Source organism: Sander lucioperca, chromosome 4 (genome assembly GCF_008315115.2).
Source record: "Sander lucioperca isolate FBNREF2018 chromosome 4, SLUC_FBN_1.2, whole genome shotgun sequence".
Lineage (NCBI taxonomy): Eukaryota > Metazoa > Chordata > Actinopteri > Perciformes > Percidae > Sander > Sander lucioperca.
The window spans coordinates 30,502,442-30,525,611 of record NC_050176.1 but is presented as its reverse complement, the minus strand read 5'-3'; the positions used below and the strand labels follow the sequence as shown (position 1 = coordinate 30,525,611).

Below are 23,170 nucleotides of genomic sequence, written 5' to 3'. Positions count from 1 at the left end.
AACAGCATTCCCACTAATAATAATAAGTCATCTTTGTTTTCTTTTCAAGATTATTTTGCCAAGATTTATTTTGGCATTTTGTCTTGGATTGGATAGGTCACAGTAGAGATACAGACAGAGAATGGGGAAAAAGCAAGAGAGAGAGAGAGAGAGAGAGAGAGAGAGAGAGAGAGAGAGAGAGAGAGGATAACATGCAACAAAGGTCCCTGGCCGCCGGTATCGAGCCAGGGACGTTGCAATCACAGTATATATTTCTGTTTAGCCAACACCCCTATTTTCACTTTCCAAGTCAAATTAAGTTATCTTTACTAAATAAAATGTATATTTGCTGATGTGCATATATGACTATATAAATATACATATGTATGTATTTGTTTGTACTTTGAGGCCATTTCTTTTTAAACTTTTGTTTTTTTAAGACAGCAGAGAGTTAAATAATGAGTGGGACATGAGTCGAGGTAGGACTATATCTCTTGTTTCAGTTGGAGTTTTAAATAATAAATAGCTGGTATAGTACAGTTTATGGATGGTATCCACCCATTATTTTCGCAACGTGAAAATTTACTTTGCTCTCATGTGCACACTCATTTTTCAGACATAACGACTTTTGTTTGTTTTGTGTCATACCATGTCCTCCATGAATAACTCAGCTATTATAGCACAACTGTGACTTGTATTGTTGCTTCAACAGGAATCTAAGATTGTAACGGTTTTCCTATACACCGGACAAGTTGTTCTTGTCCACCAGGAAGTGACTTGAATAGGGGCCAACAGCCGTACTGTAAAGAAAAAAAGAGCAAACAACAACAACGTAGTCTGTCTTTTCTGAGGGCAAAAGTCCATCAGCCAGGGCCACAGGAATTCTCTGCTACTTAGCAGAACAAAAACAAGAGGCCTCCATAGATGACTGGCACTTGCACTAATGTCAGGAATAACAGGTTGAACAATGAATGACTTAAGGTTAAAAGACTGACGGTGGTGAGTAAGGGATGTGGGAAACGGAAACAACAGTTCAGCTCCACACTGCTGTGACGGAGGAAAGGAATACACACACACACACACACACACACACACACACACACACACACACACACACACACAAACATGCAAACAGGCACAAGTGGCTTGTGTGTTTTCAGGAACATTCTTTCACATCACAATGTCCTATAGTTAACTGGGAACAGACAACATATCATTAAACAACGTAAGTACAAAAGGCCAAAGGTGACATGTTAATGTACTGTAGACTGCAGAAGCTACATCTTTACACCGATTCCATTTTGTCCAGTTAACTACTTAACATTACAGCAGCTGATTTCACTGACTGGACAACTTTGAACCACTGACATAGGCATTGATATCTACTGCTGTATTACTAAGAATTAAAATTAGTTTAATAAAATTATTTATTATATATTTAGATTATTTGGGCTTTAGTGCTTTTAATTGATAGGCCAGCTGTAGACAGGAAAGGGGGGAGAGAAAGGGTGGATGACATTCAGCAAAGGGCCACAGGTTGGAATTGAACTTGGCCCGCTGCGGTAAGGACTGAGTCTTGGTACATGGGGAGCACGCTCAACCAGGTGAGCTACCAGGGCGCCCCAAAAATTAGCCTAGTTAAATCATAAGTGGAGATTTACGCACCGCCTTATTAAAATGGGTTGTATTCTTCTTTTCACGTACATTTAGTTAAGAAATATTTACACCTACTAACTGTCAGGTGTAACTGCTGTGTAACTAACACAGCTTGCTATGATAGGACCGGCTTAAAGTGCAAGCGGTAATGGAATAAAGTTGACACATCTGAACTGTGTAATAAGTGTAAATTAGGAAGCTTTGAACTCAATCAAATCAAACATCCCCTTACCCTGATCCAGGACTGTCATACTACAAATCACAGTAGATTAAAACATTAGGTGGGTACTAACATGATCACATGAAAACAAAAACACATAAAACATTCAAATGACTCTCTGACTAAGAATAGGCTTTTTCATCAAAGTCAACACAAACAATTCAAAACTAGTGGATTTGTTCAATGCTTTGTACTACAGTGAGTAAACCTTCCGGACATTTTTTTTCTTCTCCCCTTTTTAAATCCCTAAGAACATTGCCTACCATCAACTGAGTCTGTATCTTCAACATTATTCTCATAACAAATACTCTGAGCTACTTATTATCCAAAATGCCCAGATACATAGTATGATGGTCCTGGGTCAGGACTGCACGTTCACCTTCCCACACTCACCTCTGCTGTTTAAAAAAAAAAAAAAAAGTTCACCGACCTTTTAAGCTCAGTAATGAGCAGCGCGGTGCAGGGGATGCCCAGAGTCATAAGTGACAATGAGTTGACGACAGGTTTAACGAAGGCCAGCCCAGTGGTGATCCCTGACAAGATCCCGATGACCACTTTGAACCTTGACCTAAATTAAAAAGCAAAACAAGTCAGAACAAAAATTGCAGCAATATTGTACTTATGAACAGCATTGTGAAACTCAGAAAGACCGTTCTTTCCAGAAAGCACTATAACACACTAACATTCAGACAGTAAACAAGAATCACTCAGCTACAAGAGGGACATTTCTAGGTGACAGCCTGAAGTGAAAGAGCAGCCATGACCGCTCTGTGTCAATGGAAAGAGAAGTAAAGATGCATGGGATGCAGTTTTTACTCGTGTCAGCTACCTTGGATAGGCCTATTATTAAACAGGGTGTCATAGCAGCGGGGACACATCATATGACAAAAAGGCGGCCAACATTGAGCTCCACTAATACTGCAATAACTGCCTGACATACGAGAAAAAGTAAAAGTGACATTTGCCTGGTTGTGAAATTGATTTAATGTGAAAATGTGAAACAGTCAGTGTTTCGTTTGTTTGTATAAAAATATATAGTATATAATATAGCTCATAATAGCACATGGTTGGAGCAATGCATTTATACACCCACACACCAGTTTTAGGCTCCTAAAGGTATATTATTCTGATGCAGTGGCCAACATACCGATCCCTCCTGAACATCCTGGGTAGGTATCTCTTGGGAAACCACATGGCAATGGCACACATAAGCACCCATAAGATGGCCAACTCGTCCAGCATCTGGCCGAGGAAGCTGAGGGTGGCGTGAAAATATGTCGATCCAATACCTGAAAGAAAGAGACACGGAAACAGATAAATGTTTGTCAGAAGAGAGAAGTCATCTGAAGCTGTTCAGTGTGTTAACGAGGCTGGATTAATGAGAGCTGTCTCCTAAAGATAGAGAGATATATCAGCTGAGACTAGTAGAAAGTTGGTTTCAGGAGCTAAAAGGTGTGCATTATATTGTCCACTGTACAGCTGACATGTTCCCATTTTCATTTATCAAATAAGAAAAGTAGCAAAAGTGATGAGAAACTGAGAGAAAGTTGCAAATGGCACCTCTAAATGAGACAACTTCAAACTGATTACATTTGTAAAAAATAAAAATCCTTAGTGACATTAAATGTTTTAGGCTGACTTCAGGGATGTCAGGGACAGAACTGAACACTAGAATAAACAAGTTAATTACAAATAGTTACTTGGGAACCAGTGTTATAATTCTGTGGAAGGATTGATCAGTCAGTGCCCCTTTGTTATCACGATCCAACAGACCGTCTATTATCAGAATAATCTCTTTTCAAAACAGGAGATTCCTACAGTTCCAACGAACTTCTTATCCAAAAAGGGAGTACTACTCTGAGTCAGCAGTTACTAATCATGACAACCTGTCAGTGTACTCATACATCACTGACAGTCAAAACAAAATACAGACACCGCCTTCACTTTCTCATGGAAATGGAGTTGAAACAATTATTTGATTAATCGATCGATAGAAAGTTAATCAGCAGCTATTTCAATAATCAAATGGCAGGGTTTAAGTAATTTCTTGTTCAAAAATGCCAAACTTAATTGGTCTCAACTTCTTGTAAATATGTAAATATTAGCTGTCTTCTATGATGATTAACTAAATATTGGGGGGTTTTGGACAGTAAATTAGATAAAACGAGACGTGACATTGGATTGGATGGATTGGAAAAATTGTGACTGGCATTTTTCACTTTTTTCTGACATTTTATAGACCAAACGATTAATCAAGAAAATAATCAGCAGATTAACCAATAATGAAAATAATCCAATACTGTATATGTATTATCCTAAACTATATGTATGACTCAGTCCAAACACAGCTGAGGCCAAAACCAAAGAAAGGCGTCTGAATTCTGTTTTAGAGGTAGAACCTATAGCGTTGTTGTTCTGCTCGACTCAAAGGTCATCCCTACTACAGAGACAGAGGTAGAGAGGTGAAACCATGTAACCTCCTTGTCAGCTGTGTACGTTTTAACAGCCTCCAGATTCCAAACAATGAATGCAGTCAGAGCTCCTCCTGGGCCAATATATACAGGAAGCATTTGTGGTATGGAACAAGAAATGTGTGAACGAAACAAGGAGGCTGCTATTATTTTGACCACTGGTTTGGAAGGCAGGTGTGGAACAGGGTTTGGTAGCAGACATGGGACTGCTATGACATGGAAATAAAAAATTAATACAAAGTCTAATTGAGAATAAATGACTTAAGGGTCAAGTTCAGTTATGCAAATCCTTTTCAACAGCTACTCAGTTATCATCCAGTAAGGTCACTTCTCGGGAACATTGGGAGGTCTGTCAGGTTATCTTTGCTGACAGTGCAAACAGCGTGTTTTCATAACAGTTGTAAGGGAACAAGGCACTGTAATCTCTTTTAGGACTGGGCTGTTATTTACATACAGTACCACCATTTACGGCTGAAATGCTGTGTCAAATCAAATCAAATCTAGGCAATAGGCGTATTCACCCCACCAATGAATAAGCCTACTGTAGTTATAATAAAGTGCAAGTCTATGAGGGTAAAATGATTTAGGACAACCTAAAGCTATAACTGAGGACACTGACAAAGGCCACAGCTGAGAAAACCTACATCCTAACAGTGTTTAAAAAGAATGCACAGACTCATTCATATACTGTATGTTGTACAATGTATAACTCACGTACTTAGTATATGTACTCACAGTCAAGGGCGTAACTTTGGGTTCAACATTGGGGGGGTTGAGATCTCCACTTTTGAGCGAAATTGAAATTTTGTGTGTCAAACACTTCATTTTCTGCATTCTGGTGAATTTTTCTTCCACAATTTATGGCGCAAATGTCTTTATTTATGTAAAGGAAGTTAAAATAGGTTTTTGGGGTGGGCTGCACTAGCCATTTTTGATTATGTAAATTACACCTATGCTCACAATGTTTGTGTATTCTTAGTTAGTTACTGAATCTTTTTATTTTATTATCGATTAATGTGCAGATAATTTTCTCAATAAATTGATCAATTTTAATTTTAATAGCTTGTGTTGTCAAACTGTCCAAATTTACTCCAGCCCAGTTTACTATCATAGAAGACGAGGAAGCCCAGCAAATGTTCCCATTTGAGAATCTGTAACCAGTGACTTTTTGCGTTTAAAAAAAATGACAAAGACTTGATTGCCAAAATGTTCTGTCTAACTGATTAATGGGCTAATTGTTTCAGCAGCAGTGTATTTTCTCTTATAGGATTATTACAGGCCACACTCGAATTATCTTTGTCCAATTATGCACTACATATGGCAGATAAAAGCATGCTTTAGTTTTATACCACATGAACTGGCATATAAAGAACACATGAAGTTTTAGCCTGACACTTTACAAAATGTATAAAGTATTAGTTGTGTTAGCTGAGGGAAGTGAAGATGATGAAGATGTCCCACAGCGCTGAACAGAAATATGAAAGGTATAAAGGTCATCACACAGTTTAGACACTAATGTCAACCAGCCAACTTACCAACCACAACTAGTAGACTCCATATGAGGTAAATCCCACTGTTGAAATGTGTTGCATATTGGCGGAACAAGCACATTAATATGGGGGGCAGAACAAAAAACAAAATGTTGCTGATCTGAAATGATAAGGAAAGGAAAAGCTATGAGCAAAAATGCATCACAGTTGAACTGATCGTGTAGCTCAATGACAACATGCTTGTCAAAAGTTGATCAGTGCGCGAGCCTTGCTGGCCTAACAAACTTGTCAGCCAGTGGAAATGATGAAGAAAAGGAACATTTGTACTCTGATGCTAACAGTACACTACACATCATGATGCTGAAGCTGAAAGGCAGCCAAACTGTTGAAAGTCAGTATAACTTGCAGCTAGCTAACTATAGCTAACCTAAATTAAAAGCTATAAGAAAACAATGCAATGCAAAGGGAAACAAAGCCAGAAAAAGCTGTTGTCTATACACAAAACTGCGTTATGCAAAAAATAAAAAATAAAAAGCACATATCGTTAGCTAACATTCAAAGCGACCGACCGTGTTGTAAAATTCAGCGATGCTGGGGTATATTAGGTAATTGCCTTCACACCAATCCACATCGGAGCTGCCAGCCAGCAACTGGTCCCAAAAAATCAGATTAACGTTACTCATGTCTGGACTAGTTCTGTCGGATGGACAGGACACAGCAGACAACACTCCGCCGTCAGCTTTGGAGATAAATAAATAAAAGCACTCGAGGAAAGTCACTCTCTGTCAGATCGTTGTCATACGCTAGATTTGAACGTTTTGAGAGCTGACACGACAATGTGATAAACTACAGAAATCGTCGCTGAGGTGCATTTGAAAGTCTCTGTCGTCCTACAAAGCCTCCTGCTTGTCGTAACGCTCAGCGTCGTGCATTGACAGCTGCTCTGTCTGTAGCCAAAGAGTGTTCAAGCGCTGCGAGAGAACGCCCTTCTGTCTGCTTCCTTCTTCGGTGAAATGTGACCACAGGGGTCTGGTTACATCCTGGATGTATTAAGAGAACGGGTTACCCCCGTTTATTTTCTCATATCAACCGTAATACATCCATGATATCAACCCCTAGACAACCAGCTAAGGGGACGATGAACTTGAAACGACTATTAAAGAATAACGTAAAAAAAAGCGTAACCATATTGCATTACAAATATTAGTGTAGGCCTACGTTTTTTATCCCCACATGTTTAACCAACGGTTGTTTTTTTCACTTCGTGCATTTCTCGTTGTGTGATTTGTTAGCAGTGGTATAAAGCAGGCTACACTTACATTTAGGTAGGCCTTCTTTGCTTTTTAATTTTATTAAATGTTACACTTCTACTTAATTTTGTTTGCAAATTTGTTTGCATGTAATTATTACATTTATTTAGCAGCTACTACTTAGGCATACTTTACAGATTAATATCATAAGACCCTACAAACAGGATTGTATAAAATATGATGTTTTTACAGGAAATTAAGCCATCCAACAGTATATAAGGTAGTTACAATAAGCCTCATTTCAACCAGCATCAACATTAAAATGCTCCATACAATGCATCAATAATGATAATCAGGCTACTGTGATACATAAGCCTAATAATGTAGCACATGGGCCACTCTACATAATTTGTACTTCAAAGTACATTTAACTGATAATACATCTGTACTTTTACTTACTTTACTAATTTACTTACTAGGAACAATGTTTTACATTATGGCCTACTTCTTTAAGTTGGAACTACTTTTTCATGACTGTTTTTATACACAATTTTGTGAGTTATAATGGGTGTCCTAATTTGTTCACATGACTGTATACAGGAAGCATTTGTGGTATGGAACAAGAAATGTGTGAACGAAACAAGGAGGCTGCTATTATTTTGACCACTGGTTTGGAAGGCAGGTGTGGAACAGGGTTTGGTAGCAGACATGGGACTGCTATGACATGGAAATAAAAAATTAATACAAGGTCTAAATGAGAATAAATGACTTAAGGGTCAAGTTCAGTTATGCAAATCCTTTTCAACAGCTACTCAGTTATCATCCAGTAAGGTAATTTCTCAGGAACATTGGGAGGTCTGTCAGGTTATCTTTGCTGACAGTGCAAACAGCGTATTTTCAAAACAGTTGTAAGGGAACAAGGCACTGTAATCTCTTTTAGGACTGGGATGTTATTTACATACAGTACCACCATTTACGGCTGAAATACTGAATAAGCCTACTGTAGTTATAATAAAGTGCAAGTCTATGAGGGTAAAATGATTTAGGACAACCTAAAGCTATAACTTTGTGACAAAGGCCACAGCTCCAACAGTATATAAGGTAGTTACAATAAGCCTCATTTCAACCAGCATCAACATTAAAATGCTCCATACAATACATCAATAATGATAATCAGGCTACTGTCATACATAGATAGGCCTAATAATGTAGCACATGGGGCACTCTACATAATCTGTACTTCAAAGTACATTTAACTGATAATACATCTGTACTTTTACTTACTTTACTAATTTACTTACTAGGAACAATGTTTTACATAGTGGTTATGGCCTACTTCTTTAAGTTGGAAGTACTTTTTCATGACTGTTTTTACACACAATTGTGTGAGTTATAATGGTGATAATATGCCTTTCACAGCAGACATTTAGACTTGTCATAGCAGGAAAAGCAGAGGTAATTTCTCCATTCTATTCAAGTTGCTAAGTGACAGTGAGCCAGCATAAAAAGTGCCAGGACCTGGAGAAGCTAAATGGAATTCAGGCATCATAATTGTATTATCTTCAGATGTGCTTTTCCTACTTTGACATTGACATCTGACACATTCACTGTCTGTTATTGTGTGCACTGGCATGACTTACTGGTACATGTGAAACAGAGCCATCATCATGTTTTTGAAGTGCAAAACAAGTTCTGTTGTTTAGTGCTGATAATCAAGGAAAGAAAAGGCTATAGACTGCATTAGTTCTAAAGTCTAAGGACATTTGGGATATATCACTCAAGAACTTCTAGACAGTGATTTAGGCTAAGTGGAACTGCTGCATTTTCTGTGATGAAAACATTGACAGAACAGATCACTTATTTTACAACTGTAATTATAGTAAAAACTTTTTGGGGTGATGTTCATTACCAGACTGTTTTTTTAGAAGTGTGTTGGTGAAACTGAATTTACATGGGAAGAAGTCATTTTTGTATCATCATAACAAAGGACATAATTTGATCCTGAAAACTGTTGCCATATTTGGTAAATTATATTTACATGTAAGACAAGATTATCGAAAACTAAACCACCTTTTCTTACCTTTATTTATACATCATCCAAAGTCTAGAGAATCTGTATTTGTAAGCCCCAGTGTTTACAACTATGTTCATTGGGTTTTTAGTTGGTTTAGCTTACTTTTGTATTTGATGTATCATTTTAAATATGTATTTATCTATTATATCACAACTGTTGCTCTTACAAAGGAATTTTCTCTGAGTGGGATGGTAACTATCTTTCTATCTTTGCTGTATACTCTCTGGCCGACACATGCTCAGTGACTCAATAATGCCCTCTTTATGTTGACGTTACTTACATGGTCTTCATAACCAATTCATTATTTAAGTATTTGTTTATCTTGCTTTGAGTTTTAAAAATGACCTTGTACACGCATTCAGCTTACCATCTCTTGTGTGGGGGTTACCTTCTTTTATGTAGTATTTTATAGGCCTAAATGCAAACGAAAAAAACATACATAAAGAAATACATAAAGACATAAATAATAATAAATATAAATACATCACCAAATAAGGACATTATGTTGTATTAAGTTAATCAGTTTAATGCAGTTGGGTTAGTCAGCATCAGCTTTTTGGTGTAGAATTTGTTCGCTTGAGCCAGATCAAAAAAAAAAATCAGCGAGCCAGTTATCGCGAGAATATTTCAGGCCTATGTGAGACCACCAAGCGGATATCCTGTCTCTTTTCCGTGGCGGACCGTCGTTGGGCCGGTTTAGCAAAATGAAGGTACAATGTTTCCCAAACTCTAAATCTGTGTGGAAAGCTATTTTCTTTGAAATACTCCTGTATGGTTGATGCCATGATTCTGAACTTTAAAGCGGACTAGTTAGACGGAGCAGTCGCGACTTTGACACTTAGGATGAGTTTTGATCATGATGAGTGCCAGCGTTGACGATCCGGTTGGCAAGTGAGCTGTAGAAACATGGCGGCACACTGAGCGTAATGTGCACCGAGTTCAAGTCTCAGCTGACTGCAATAAAGAGTTTTCAAACTCTTGTAGTTCACGTTTCTCGAACCTGCCTTGTTTTCCGCGTTGTCCGTTTACAATGTTGGCCCTTAAACCGGTTGCATTAATGCTAGCAGTGTCTAGAGAGCTAGTGTTAGCTAGCTAACCTTAGCCGTCAGAGCAGCTAACAGGCCTTCGAGCCATTGGTTATTACTGTAGCTCAGATGCGCTGACGATCATTGTAAGTTATTATGAAGGTATTTTTAAATGTATGTCCCCACCAGTAACCCCAGGTATGCTAACATTTCATCTTTCTAAGCGTCACATTCATACACCGCTAACGGTACCTAATGAGGACTTTGGTTACCTTCCATGTGGAACCAAGTACATTTACTCACGATTACATTGCAACTCTTTTTCAGCTGAACATCTCATTCCCCGCTACTGGCTGCCAGAAGCTGATTGAAGTCGATGATGAGCGTAAGCTGAGGACTTTCTATGAGAAGCGTATGGCCACTGAGGTGCCTGCTGACCCTCTGGGAGATGAGTGGAAGGTAAATTAATGTTGTGAAATTTGATCTCTGTGGAACTGATGATTGCTTTGTCAGTACATCGTGTTGCAGAGTTCATGTTCCAGTTTGACTTGGTGAAATTGTGTTGTATAGTTGTACATAATGTGGCACACCAGTAGACCCTTTCTGACTGATCCATAGTCATTAAGGGGGGACAGTGTGTTGCCAGAGTAACTGTGGAGCTGCTTACCAGATGCGACCAGGTCCAGGATCAGTGGATGGTTGAACTGAATTGCTCTCTCATTGGGTCTCGAGTACAGTAGTATCGGATTGACACTTAAGCTGCTGCTCCTTTTTATAACCGTGGCTGATTGCCATAATTCTGTCAATGCCTTTGTATCATCAAATAAATTACTAGCTAAGTCAGTAAGTACAAGTCTTAATGCAGGCAAAAAAGTAATGTAAGACACTGCAAAATTTAAATCAAAAGACCACATTAGGAATGATAAATGGGACTGCAGTTATAGTCCTGCAAGGTGCTGGCCATTGGATCACCTGATATTCAGTGTCTTGCTCAAGGACACTTTAATATGTGGATCGGAGGCATTTGAAATTAAACGACCAAGCTTACAATAAATGGACAGCATGTTCTATGTCTAAGCCACTGCTGCCCAGACATTGCTTATTTTGGACACTTTGCAGTCCGACCTCAGGCCAAAAATTGGGCAGAATTATAAATGTAAGTGGACAGGTCTCATCTGACTGTTCTGCGAACAATCTTTATTCTTTGAGACATTGCGTATCAGTTGCGCTAAATTGAAAAGTAACTCGTTTTCTCTACTTCTGCAGGGTTATGTGGTGCGCATCAGCGGAGGCAACGACAAACAGGGCTTCCCCATGAAGCAGGGGGTGCTGACCCACGGCCGTGTGCGCCTGCTGCTCAGCAAGGGCCACTCCTGCTACCGTCCCCGCAGGACTGGTGAGCGCAAACGCAAGTCTGTCCGTGGTTGCATCGTTGACGCCAATCTCAGCGTGCTCAACTTGGTCATCATCAAGAAAGGTAATGTGTTTTTTCTGGCTCGTCGACAATTATCTGGAAAGAGAAAATTGGATACGGAGGCAAACTATTGAGCACTAAACAGATCATTCTCAGGGCTACACATCACAGGCTTATTTATAAATGTCTCTTAATGTCACCTGCAAATTATGTTTATGGCACACCAGTAGACCCTTTCTGACTGATCCATAGTCATTAAGGGGGGACAGTGTGTTGCCAGAGTAACTGTGGAGCTGCTTACCAGATGCGACCAGGTCCAGGATCAGTGGATGGTTGAACTGCATTGCTCTCTCATTGGGTCTCGTGTACACCAGTATCAGAATAACTCTTTTTATAATATGACTTAATGCAGCAGTATATTTATTTCTTTGCCATTGGTGCAGTTTCCTGTTGATGGGACGGTGAGCATGACACTCGGAGTAATTTCCACTAGAGCTGTCAGTCTTCCTCTATTAAATGCTCAAATGCATTCTGTTATAAAACTGTACTACACTAGATAGATTTTTTTTTTTATTGATCCCAAAAAATGGGAAATAACTGTTGCAGCAGCAAAATATCAGACACACATCACACAGAGTATACGTTAAATAATAGGAAACAATATACATGAAATAATAGAATACTACACGAGCAATATTTAAAATATACAATTTGGAAATAAAATGTACAACTGTTTCAATAGATTTAGATAGGATGTAGATAAGCCTATTGTGCAAGGTGCATTCAGTGCAGTTGTGATACGAGTCTTATCTCCCACTCAGTGATAAAAGTTTAATAGCCTGTGGTAGGAATGATTTCCTGTAGTGGTCCGTGCGACATCGAAGCTGTCTGAGCCTCTTAGAGAAGGTGCTCCTCGGTTGGACCAGTGTGGGGTGGAGAGCTTATGCATTGTCAATGCCACTATAAGCATGTGGTTGTTGTTACATGTTCTGTCCACAAGAGGGACTTCCAACATCAGCCTGGCCTTGAAATGGGATCTACATCTGCGCATTGCATTTCTGGCACGCCGCTCTGTTTACATTATTTTCCACCACGCACACGGTGACAAACCCAAATCAGCAGTGAACTCTGTAATGAAACATTATCTAACAAGTGTAGTGAAGCGGCTCTGTTGTAAAGGCCAACGGTGCTCTGTAAGCACAATGACATCATGTTAGAAAGCACAGCCGAAATGATTTGTCATAAACTAACAATAGTGTTAGCCACGATGATAACAGCATTGATAACCAATCCAAACGGTGCTGTCGCTATTTTAGTGATTTTTATAAGCAACCGGTTTCTTGCAGATACTGAGAATACAGCTGTTAGAAAGTAATATATGAAGTCGAAGCTAACTCTGACAGCTGTAGGGCAGCTAACATAATCTTTAGCTGTCTCCATGAAGCTCCCAGCTAAGCTCCTATAACTTGCGACGCAGTTAGGACACCAGAATGAGCTAACTATTGATAACCTAAGCATTTTGGCTCGGTGGATGTTGATTTTTAAACTCATGCTAAAACTATTTCCCATCCTTCTTCCGATTTCCAGCCGCAGCCTGTCACTCCCCCTGTACTAAATTTACTCGGTACGTAACGTTAGCTCACAGTTCCTTGTGTTTCTCACTCCCGTAACTTATTGTTCCTCAGATGTGAGACCTGGGAGATTAGGCAATGTTGGCCAACCTATTTAAAAAAAAAAAAAAAAATTCACTTTCTAATAGTAATTTCAGCATTCGAATAGTATTGATTTTTTTTTTTTTTTTAACCAAATTAATTCGCAATTCGTTCCAACAGCCCTAATTTCAACAAAGTGTAGATAGATAGTCATGCTGGTTATTTAGCTGCTTTGGGCTGCAGGCAGCTGCCTCTTTTCACTGGGAAACTAAACGCTAGGTACCCCCCTTTTTTTTTTTTTTTTTTTTTTTTAACAAATCATGCAAGTACTTCAGGTATAGCAGTGCGACTTGTAAGTGCAATTGGTTTTTAATGATGAACGCTTGGCTCATCTCCTCATGATGTTTTTCTCAGGTGAGAAGGACATTCCCGGCCTGACCGACAGCACCGTCCCTCGCCGTCTTGGTCCCAAGAGGGCCAGCAAGATCCGCAAGCTCTTCAACCTGGCTAAGGAGGATGACGTGAGACAGTATGTTGTGAGGAGACCCCTGACTAAAGAAGGTGAGACTAGAGATGTATTCTGTTAGATTTACTTAAGCCTACAAATGTAAAGATCACGGACTAAAGGTTTTTTTTACTGGGTATGGATGTGCCTTTCATTATTTTCATTATTATTAGCAGCAGCAAGAAAACATTTTCTAGTCCTATGATTTAAGTTTCTTTTGCTAGATAAAAACTTTCTCTGCCTATAAGTGTCTTGGTGGGATTACTAAATTGCATTATGCCATGGGTCAAAATACAGTGTATTGTAGATGGGCTGATGCCATGTTTGTTGGCCAGTTGACATCATCAAAGTAAGAGCCTTTTCATATTAGGGCTGGGCAATATATCTATTGTGATATGAGGCTAGATATCGTCTTAGATTATGGATATCTTAATATGGCATAAGTGTTGTCTTTTCCTGGTTTTACAAGCTGCATTATTGAATGGTGTTGAGTCAAAGCCTGACAACAGCTATACTTGACAGTTGGTACTTCGCATTGGCACTGTCTTTACCACACCTGTCAATTATTCGGTGTGTCTATATTAACTGCATCCCCTCTTTGGTAGGCAAGAAGCCCAGAACTAAGGCTCCCAGGATCCAGAGACTGGTGACGCCCCGTGTGCTGCAGCACAAGCGCCGCCGCATCTCCCTCAAGAGACAGCGCACCCTGAAGAACAAGGAGGAGGCCTCTGAGTATGCCAAGCTGCTGGCCAAGAGGATGAAGGTAATGTTTTATTTTTGTTGTTCCTTATTACAGTCCTTAGGCACTGAAGGGGCTAGTTATTTTCTCTTCAAACAATATTCAACTGAGCTGACCACGAAACATTACTAAGTGGTTTCAGATTAATTAATAAATAGCTCAAATGTGAATTTTTAGATTACTTTGAAATTCAACACTATTTGCTGTGGTATATTCTCCCTAAAAGGTCTAATGAGCAGTATTGTGGCTCTTTATCTTTATCAGTTGACCTAACTAATTCTGTAAATGTTAATTGTGGGGATCTATTGTACTGAAGTTTAGATATTACTGTACAGGAGTGCTGCCTAACAGTGGTTGTCATATTCTTGTTTGTGTGCTGTCTTGTCTTAAAATTGTTTTACTAATATGGTGGGATCATACTCTTCAGATAATCAGATCACCTGCAAGTTGGACATTTGTTGCAATGATTTTTAGTATAGGGACATGTTTTTCATTAAACGTGTCAAATTATTGAACAATTACCCTTAGCAGTTAACAGTTGCTGGCATCAGATTAAGAATAAAGAGTGGGGAGTAATTATGGAATTGTGAAACGTGCAATTTTAAGGAATCCTGTGTGGTATGGGGGTACTAACTCGTATGAAAATTGATGCTTTTTGGATGTGTTAACACTGACACGCATTTGTTTCCTGCAAACAGGAGGCCAAAGAGAAGCGCCAGGAACAGATCGCCAAGAGGCGCCGCCTTTCTTCTCTGAGAGCATCCACATCCAAGTCAGAGTCCAGCCAAAAGTGAAATCACAAAGTCAAATAAAGTCATGTTTTGCTGAAAAAAAATAGAGGGTGCACTTTTTTTCAGTACTTTGAAACCATAGACTGAATATGCATTTGTGTAATAGTGGACTGATGTCAACTTTGTGTCCCCAAAGGGTGATTGGGTGTGCAGCAGGTATAAACACATAAAAGACACATGCATATTAGATATATACATAGTCACGAGTGGGATTGGGGGGAATAGAGTAGCTTGAACAGTAAAAATTGGAACGCAACCGTTAAACTATAAGAACAAATGAATACAAGAGCAAGGTGCATGGGTAGCAGCCATAGACTGTAAAGGTAGCAGTGTCAAAGTAGCCTACACAGGGTAGGGAAAGTGCATATCAGCCTTACAAAGTTGACACTAACAGCATCCATAATGTGAACAAAATCTTTGAAATTGATCCAGTCTTAAAGATGAACCAGCTGCCATTGCCAACCAGCTGCAGTGTAACTCAATGGAGTAATTGTGCACCCTCGATTTGTCCATTAAGTGCTTGTTTTTGTGAGGACTTCCTGTCCGAAAACAGTGTGGAACGTGAGTCAGCTGAACGGCGTTCCGAGGTACAGAAATTATAGGTTTTTAATCTACAAGATTTTCAGTGCCGTAAACTGGTAGATTTAAATAAAGGACATCACTAGACTGTTGGGTGCCTAAACTCCTAGATATGGCGGATTAATTGCTGTAGGAAAACCAAAACATGCACACCCTTTGCTCAACTACCATAAGGAAATGGAAGTGTTCTAAAACCGTGAATTAACTTAGTGTTATATTACTGGAATATCAGGCTTTTTACAAACATACTTCGCAGGCTGAAAACTCCAGTATAGAAGGTGCCAAAACAGATTGTCAGTCTGCAATTGGTAAGAACTGATGTTTCATGCTACAAAATACTTGGTTTAATGGCTCAACCATAGGGAAATCTGTTAACATGAGGTTTCTGTTAGTTACATGATTAACTGCCAATGCCACAAGTTCTGCATTTGTCCAGTTTTGACTTGGTGTCCTTATATAGATATTACAGGGTGCTTTTGTCTGCCTGAACAGCAACAAGGACAAGAGGAAACAATTCATGAATGCTCAACTTATTTTAATCAGTTGAAGCTCTCTGGGCGCTGTGTGGACAAAATCAGCACACAAACAACATAATTACAGAAGTATAAATCAACAAACATCATTTAACATTACATCCAGTGTCAAAGTCAGGCAATCTTGGTTGGCCACCTCGTTCTGCAAGTGGGTTTAGCTTGTGGGTGAACCTGGACCACGCCGTTGTGAGCTGAAGAGGTCTCAGCATCATTGACACTTCTATCCTGATAAGACTGGTGGGGTTGGGGTGGTGGGCAGCTTAAGTCATACATCTGGGAGATAAAGAAGAACATAGACACAAGCTGATGCTGCAAGTACTGAGGCAGCACCTGGATGTGATGCGGCAGCACCTGGAGGCTCCAGGCCAAGGTCAACCAGCTGGTCTGAAGCTCTTGAACCAGACTTGTAGACCTGGACAAACTCTCCATGACCTGTTGAGAAGAACAACAGTTGATTTATAGATCTCTTGAGCTAAAATGGCTGGAGAGGGCTGCAATAGGCCTTTTCACACATTTTGACATGTCGCAGTAAGAAAAGGACAGTACAAATAATGAAATTCATGATGACTAGCTTACTGATACTGATTATTACTAACGCCTGTGCTTCTGCTGTGACATGACAAAATGTCTGCTGTGAAAAAAGCCTGTTATGTTGCCAGCCAATTACAGTATGTGACATGAAACAAAAGCTGCCAAAACTGATTTTAAAAAAGTCAGGACAATTCTAATACTTACATTTTCTTTGCCCGAGTTACATGTTTGTTTCAGTTACATTAGGACAAAACATTAAATAGCTTATGTCACCTAAATATTTGAGAAAATGTCAAAGCTTCATAAGAACTGCAGTATAAACACATTTTGACTGTGGTGGAAGCCATGCAGTGCTTAGCAGTCACAATGTGTGACTGCTAAGAAGCAATTGTGCCAAACGTGGTAAATACTTTATTCTTGTGCGAGTTCCATCTTGCAGTAGTTAACCATGCCATTTCATAGATACAACTCCATTATGATGTCAGTATCATTTGGAATAATTTGATGTTCTGCTTGCTGTAACCATGCATGCTCATGTACTGCCACCCTTCCACCTCTTGTTAAAGGAAGACATTGACATTTTGGAAACTATGCTTTCTTGCCGAGTTAGATGAGAAGATCGATACCACTGAAGGCAACCAGTGGAAACTCCAAGAAGAGGAAGGAGGAAAAAAAATAATCACATTACAAAGCTTTACTTCCAATAAACTCACTCAAAAGTCTAAGTATCTACTGCACATAACTCCTCGTAAAACCACAACTTGTTTTTACACTTTTGTTTGTATGGATGAAACAAATGAAGTATAACATGTTAATTTGTGAGCCTGGTAGGCAGAGATATTATCTTTTCACAGAGGCAGGCTAGCTGTCTCTCCCTGTTTCCAGTCTTTATGTTCAACTAAGCTAAACGGACTGTTGGTTAATATTTAATGGACAGGCAAAGCCCCTCATCTAACTCTTGGCCAGACAGTGAGAGCATTTCCAAAATGTCAAACAATTCCTTTTAAACTGTACTCACAGCACACCTGAACAGATTGCATCTTGGACCCAAACATGTTGTAGGTCCTCCTACACAGCTTGACAGCCAGTGAAACCAGTCGCACAGGGTATCTTCCGCTGAGAGTGGCTGCCTCAAAACCCTCCACCAAGTGAGCTTCTTCCTCTACAAAGTCAGCAAGGAGATAAAGTCAAGTTAAGTTTTGAATGGGACTTCTAGCTGTTTCACATGAGTAGTCTCGCATTGCCAGACTTTCCTCCACAGCGCTGCGGAGGTCTGGCTAGTACACAGCATTCCGGGATGGGGAATCAAAGCATGGGAAAAACATGCTGTGGTTTATTGGCATGTCTTTAAACCAATCACAATCGTCATGGGCGGCGCTAAGCACCACACTGAGCCGCTGCAAAATTGCCTCGGGAAGGAACTTGTTTTGGTGGAACGTGTGTACGTTCAAAAGAAACAGAAAACTCAGATTGGACAGATAGTCTAGCTAGCTGCCTGGATTTACCCTGCAGAGATCTGAGGAGCAGTTAACCATAGTCCTCAGAAATCCACTGGAGTTTAAAATTCCAACACAAAGAAAGCGGAAGGAAACAGACATCTGGCCGAAAAGAGTGAAATCTGGCGGAATTTCTGGAGGCGATGGAGCAATCCCGGAAGTGGAACGTCGTGGATATAGACTACACATGAGTAACTCTACCTGTACCTTTATCTTCTTCAGTGGAAGGAAGCACTCGGTCCACCAGAGCCTCTGACGTGATCAGAGCAGAGTCCAGACCCACACTGGCAACACTGATGGCTCTCACCACAAGTGACTGGTCAGCCGGGTCGTCAACCTGCTGTATCCCGGCCATCAGCCACGTGACTGTGAGCGCCACGCAGTCCACAGTTCCATTAGCCGCAATGCTCACCACATCCTGGATCTCATGCATCTTGTTCTTGGCAGTAGCAACGATCTGGGTGAAACAAACAAAACCAGGAGAGAACGTTACATGTCCTACTGTATATGCAGGCAGGAAAAACTCTACGTCACGCACAGAGATGGGGCTCACGTAGTAGAAGCTGAAAAATAGATACAAAGATGTGTGCCGTAATGCAATTTCTTTTTGTTAAAATTCATTTTATGTTATTGGTATCGAAATAAGCATCGTTCAGGAACCAGTATCAAAGTCACAGTATTGGTACCAAAAATATTTGAACGATACCCAGCCCTACTTTTATTTAAAAAACTGTAATTGAACTGAAATTGTCACTATATCGTAACAGTAGCACATTAGACAGATATGTAAAAAAAAAAAAAAGTGTTCCTCTGCCTTTCCTAGTGCTCCTAATGACATTTGCAAGTTTCTAGCCAAATTAACACCTCATACCAATCAGAGTTGAGTCTCTAATGCAGTGTCAATGCCTGCTCGTGAACTGCACAAACTATAAAACTGGGCAGCACTGATCAAATATATATGTTAAGATAAAAAGGAGAGTTCTCTGCACTTCTGCAGACCACAACAATCCGGTTCAACCAAGGCATGACAAAAATGGTATAAAGTAACAAAAAAATAGCCGCTGCAACACAGATGTCTTCTTACTTGATAGTTTTATTACTTAAGGTGCTTAAGTAATAAAACTATCAAGAAGACATCTGTGTTGCACCGGCTATTTTTTTGTTACAAATATAAATGTTTTCAGAAACATTTTGGTATACCGTTTAGCTCTTACATTCTCATTTCACTGCTAAACAGTACGCTAAAAAATATTTTTCTGAAAACATTCGAGGTGAGAAATAGGCAATGCAGTAACAGAATCTTGATTCATATTTCATCAGCGCTGCCTAGTTTGACAGTGTGATCTCAGCTCACGAGCAGTGATTGACTGCGTTAGAGACTCCTTGGCTCCGATTGGTTGTTTTCCTTATGCCATTCGGAGCACCAGGAGGCAATTCATGTAGTACTGTCAGGATATAGTGACAGTTTGAGCAAATATGACAAAAAGTTATTTTTTTTATGAAAGTTACCTAGGGAGAATTGGTGGTGGTCGTTAAGATTTGAAAGAGAAAAAGGATACCTGCTCTGTGGGTGTGTGAAGCACAGGGAAGGCAGTCTCCAGCCAGTCGAGACTTCTACAGGCAACATCATTTGCAACAGAAACTGGAAATATTCCAGACAGTGAAGTCATTACTGAAAAGTTTTCTCATTCCCACAATAAAACCTGCAGCCCGCTTCATTCAGAGGAGATGTTAACCCTATAACTGGTCTGCATCATCTTTTTGTCCAAACAGCAACCTATAGAGGCATTAGCCTACCTATTAACACCTGGTTTTAAGTAACTATAAATTATTCTATTGGGTCATGCTGTTAATAAATGAAACATATGTAGCTGTGTGGCTTCCAGTCAATACGTTATTTATCATTTATAATTATAAAACATTTGCGTTATTCTGCTATTGCTCACACATTTTGGAAAGCTTGCCCTGCCATAGAGCCCCAATTAACCTTTTATGTACATTAGAACTAAAACAGTAAATCAATTAACTGACTAGGCTATTGTCAATCGACAAAATAATCTCAATTAAACAATTTTGACGAGTAAACGGCCAAATATTTGCAGGTTCAAACATCTCGAATATGATCATTTGCTACCGTTCTTTTATAATGATTGTAAATTAAATCTCTTTGGATTTTGGTGGACAAAACAAGAACTTTACTGACATCACCTTAGTCTCTCTCTCTCTCTCTCTGGGAACTTGTGTTCTTTCACTAGTTTCTGACATTGTATGTTTATTTTAATTGACTGATTATTCGATAATGAAAAAAACAAATCGTCAGTCAGTTGCAACCCAATATAAAAATCACTGGCAGTTTCAGGTAATCCATGGCTCACAACCCCATCCAGAGTATATGATAAATATAAGCAGCAGGGAGTCTACAGCGTTAGCGCTGGCAGTAGGCTACTCACTATGGGGCTCCATTCGAACAAGGACAGGTGAAATTACAGCTGTCACGCTGCTCTCCAGCACCTCACACACAGACCTCAGGTTGGGGTGGCTGCATTTGGTGTCAATGTACAACACTGACAGCTTGGAACAAGCTAAGTGAACCATGGGCAGCTTGCAAAGTCTGGCAGCTGCACTTTGCATCTTCTGCAAGAAAACAGGACAGAGACATTTTTGGTATTTTCTAATCTTCCAAGTTTCTGAATCAAATCATCAAAATGGAAACCATTCGATCCCGATTAAATTACCGTATTTAGGGGTCTTGTAGGCTAAATGATGCCATTGTGAACCTAACAAACAATTTACTACAGAAGACACTTTAGGAACTACAAAAATTAGAAAGACTGCATTTATGTATGCGGTGATGCCGTGTAAGTAGGCTTGCAGCAGGTAAGGGGTAAATCTACCGCGATTGCTCACCTGCTGGTTGTTGTTCGTCGGCATATTTCGTCTACTTTGATAGAGAGGTAAAAAGAGGTGAGTTAATGTTGCAAATTTAAACTTCTTTGTAGACTTTATCGGTTGAAGAAAATGCAAAGCTCACCCTGCTGAGTGAAGTGCTACTTCGTAGGAGAAAACTGTTGCTAACATCGCGTGGTCGCGTCGTCAATTAGCGCTCACCTGTGCTGTGCGCTGACTGTTCTCGCGATATGTCAACGGAGCTGTGACGAGATTATAAACCGAAAAATTCCAGTTCAGTGCTTTTTTTTTTTTTTTTAATCAAAACTAGTACAGTGCCCGTTCAAAATGTGCCTGCTGCTTGAAGCTTTCTCCAGAACCATTGTAGCCTACCACAGAATTACTTAAAGAAGGACATACAGGACAACAATGTAGGATACTACCACATTCACCTGACAGACGTGGCAGATTTAGAATTTACTCACAAAATATCACAATTAAAATGTGGAGTAGGCTAATCACAGACATTTTCCTCATGGACTGAAGCCAGTGCGCCATGCGCCACCCAATCCGGCCCGCGATATTACGAATCCCACTATGGCCACGCCAAGACCCGCCCTTCAATAGCATTCACATACTACAATTGGCCAGGCGTCCATGCTTACATGTACAGGTCCTATCCCCCGACCAATCTCCAAACCCTAACCCCTTAACCACTCGAGGTGAAATGCCTAACCCCAACCAATCGGGTTGCTTCGTAGGGCGGGTCTTGGCGTGGCCATAGTGGGATTCGTAATTTTGCATCCGGCCCATAATAAGAGCAATCAGCAAATATCTGCGTTAATCAACCACCAGAACTGGACCGAGTACAGACAGACTCACATTCAGCCGGCTCGTGTGTGTGTGTGTGTGTGTGAGAGAGAGAGAGAGAGAGAGAGAGAGAGAGAGAGAGAGAGAGAGAGAGAGAGAGAGAGAGAGAGAGAGAGAGAGAGAGGAGGAAAAGGTGGAAAAGGTGGAAGGCAATGCTAAAGAGAGTTTTTCTTAAACTACTTGTGTTGTCTTTTTCGTAAAGAACATTGCATGGTGATATTGCCACAGTCAGCATTTACAGTGGTGCTGTCTCGTTATATAGCATATAATTAACGAATTTAAAGCTACAGTGCATAGTTTCTGTCTCCCCCATGAGGAATTCTAAGTAGTGACAACAAAACTGTCAGCGCATCCACATGACATGACACAAGCCTTCCGTGATTTCCTCTTAGCAAAATGCTGAGTGAATTTTAGGATGGACCTTCGCGCATTGTTCCTCGATCTTTTAGTTTTATTCACAGTTGTCTCTGTCCAAACTGCTCCAAATTCCAAACTCCAAGTTCTTGGGTACCCAGGAAACCTATGGGGAACCGATTGTAAGGCGCATATTGGAATTAAGAGCAACATTTTGCCACATTTAGCTCCAAGCAACGTTTAAAAAAGTCACTTTTTTATCACATTTAAAGCAATATTTGTGAACTTTGTCATATTTAATTTTCTTGTAAAAAAATACATAAAATGTAAAACCAAATGTTACATTTTAAATATATATATTTAATATAAATATAAATGTTATATATAAATACTTAATCATAGAAACCAAGTGTGAAGTAGATTGGATGAACGGTTCATGAGCAATTTCCAAGACAGACCACACACACACACACACACACACACACACACACACACACACACACGCACACACACACACACACACACACGCACACACACACACACAAAACACACGCACACACACACACACACACACACACACACACACACAAAACACACACACAAAACACACACACACATTTTTGAGAGAGAAGAAGTGATGAGACACAACATAACA

At 39.8% G+C, this 23,170-nt stretch overlaps 3 protein-coding genes and 1 long non-coding RNA gene across 5 annotated transcripts in view; 1 reads left to right on the top strand and 3 right to left on the bottom strand.

Moving 5' to 3' along the window:
• The window catches only part of acer2 (alkaline ceramidase 2), a 19,139-nt gene extending 12,320 nt beyond the window's left edge, over positions 1–6,819 (bottom strand). The window contains exons 1-4 of the mRNA XM_031276759.2: positions 6,386–6,819; positions 5,862–5,976; positions 3,003–3,144; positions 2,286–2,423 (exon numbers count right to left, since the gene is read on the bottom strand). Of these exons, the coding sequence (XP_031132619.1) occupies positions 2,286–2,423; positions 3,003–3,144; positions 5,862–5,976; positions 6,386–6,499 (509 nt within the window). The 5' untranslated portion in view covers positions 6,500–6,819. The remainder of the gene's footprint in view (positions 1–2,285; positions 2,424–3,002; positions 3,145–5,861; positions 5,977–6,385) is intronic.
• A 2,903-nt stretch (positions 6,820–9,722) lies between these two features.
• rps6 (ribosomal protein S6) lies at positions 9,723–15,310 on the top strand. The gene is made up of 6 exons (XM_031276904.2): positions 9,723–9,850; positions 10,493–10,624; positions 11,432–11,642; positions 13,646–13,792; positions 14,342–14,499; positions 15,174–15,310. Exons 1-6 carry the CDS (start codon positions 9,845–9,847, stop codon positions 15,267–15,269), a joined length of 750 nt encoding a protein of 249 aa, XP_031132764.1. The 5' UTR covers positions 9,723–9,844; the 3' UTR covers positions 15,270–15,310.
• LOC116034294 lies at positions 11,448–11,833 on the bottom strand. Its single transcript, XR_004101045.1, has 2 exons — positions 11,742–11,833; positions 11,448–11,675 (listed from the first exon to the last, which is right to left on the bottom strand). It is a non-coding gene; the product is annotated as an uncharacterized LOC116034294 (long non-coding RNA).
• A 1,049-nt stretch (positions 15,311–16,359) lies between the features above and the next one.
• Positions 16,360–21,555, bottom strand: LOC116034292 (perilipin-2-like). 2 transcript variants are annotated; one of them, XM_031276903.2, is made up of 7 exons: positions 21,437–21,555; positions 21,313–21,346; positions 20,856–21,039; positions 19,965–20,047; positions 18,613–18,862; positions 17,928–18,071; positions 16,360–16,810 (listed from the first exon to the last, which is right to left on the bottom strand). In XM_031276903.2, exons 1-7 carry the CDS (start codon positions 21,481–21,483, stop codon positions 16,644–16,646), a joined length of 909 nt encoding a protein of 302 aa, XP_031132763.1. In that variant the 5' UTR covers positions 21,484–21,555; the 3' UTR covers positions 16,360–16,643. The 2 variants fall into 2 exon arrangements, with proteins under 2 accessions (XP_031132763.1, XP_031132761.1); XM_031276901.2 differs by having other exon boundaries at positions 17,935–18,071.
• Positions 21,556–23,170: the final 1,615 nt, after the last annotated feature.

What these genes read in the sequence shown, in the direction of transcription:
- rps6 (XM_031276904.2), top strand. An exon ending in CTCTGGGAGATGAGTGGAAG is followed by an intron (nt 10,625 to 11,431) that starts GTAAATTAATGT and finishes CTACTTCTGCAG; the next exon opens with GGTTATGTGGTGCGCATCAG. An exon ending in GAGACCCCTGACTAAAGAAG is followed by an intron (nt 13,793 to 14,341) that starts GTGAGACTAGAG and finishes CCTCTTTGGTAG; the next exon opens with GCAAGAAGCCCAGAACTAAG.
- LOC116034292 (XM_031276901.2), bottom strand. Translation starts at nt 21,483, where the DNA reads ATGTTAGCAACAGTTTTCTCCTACGAAGTAGCACTTCACTCAGCAGG. An exon ending in TGTTCGAATGGAGCCCCATA is followed by an intron (nt 20,048 to 20,855) that starts GTGAGTAGCCTA and finishes GAATATTTCCAG; the next exon opens with TTTCTGTTGCAAATGATGTT. An exon ending in TTCCACTGAAGAAGATAAAG is followed by an intron (nt 18,072 to 18,612) that starts GTACAGGTAGAG and finishes CTGACTTTGTAG; the next exon opens with AGGAAGAAGCTCACTTGGTG.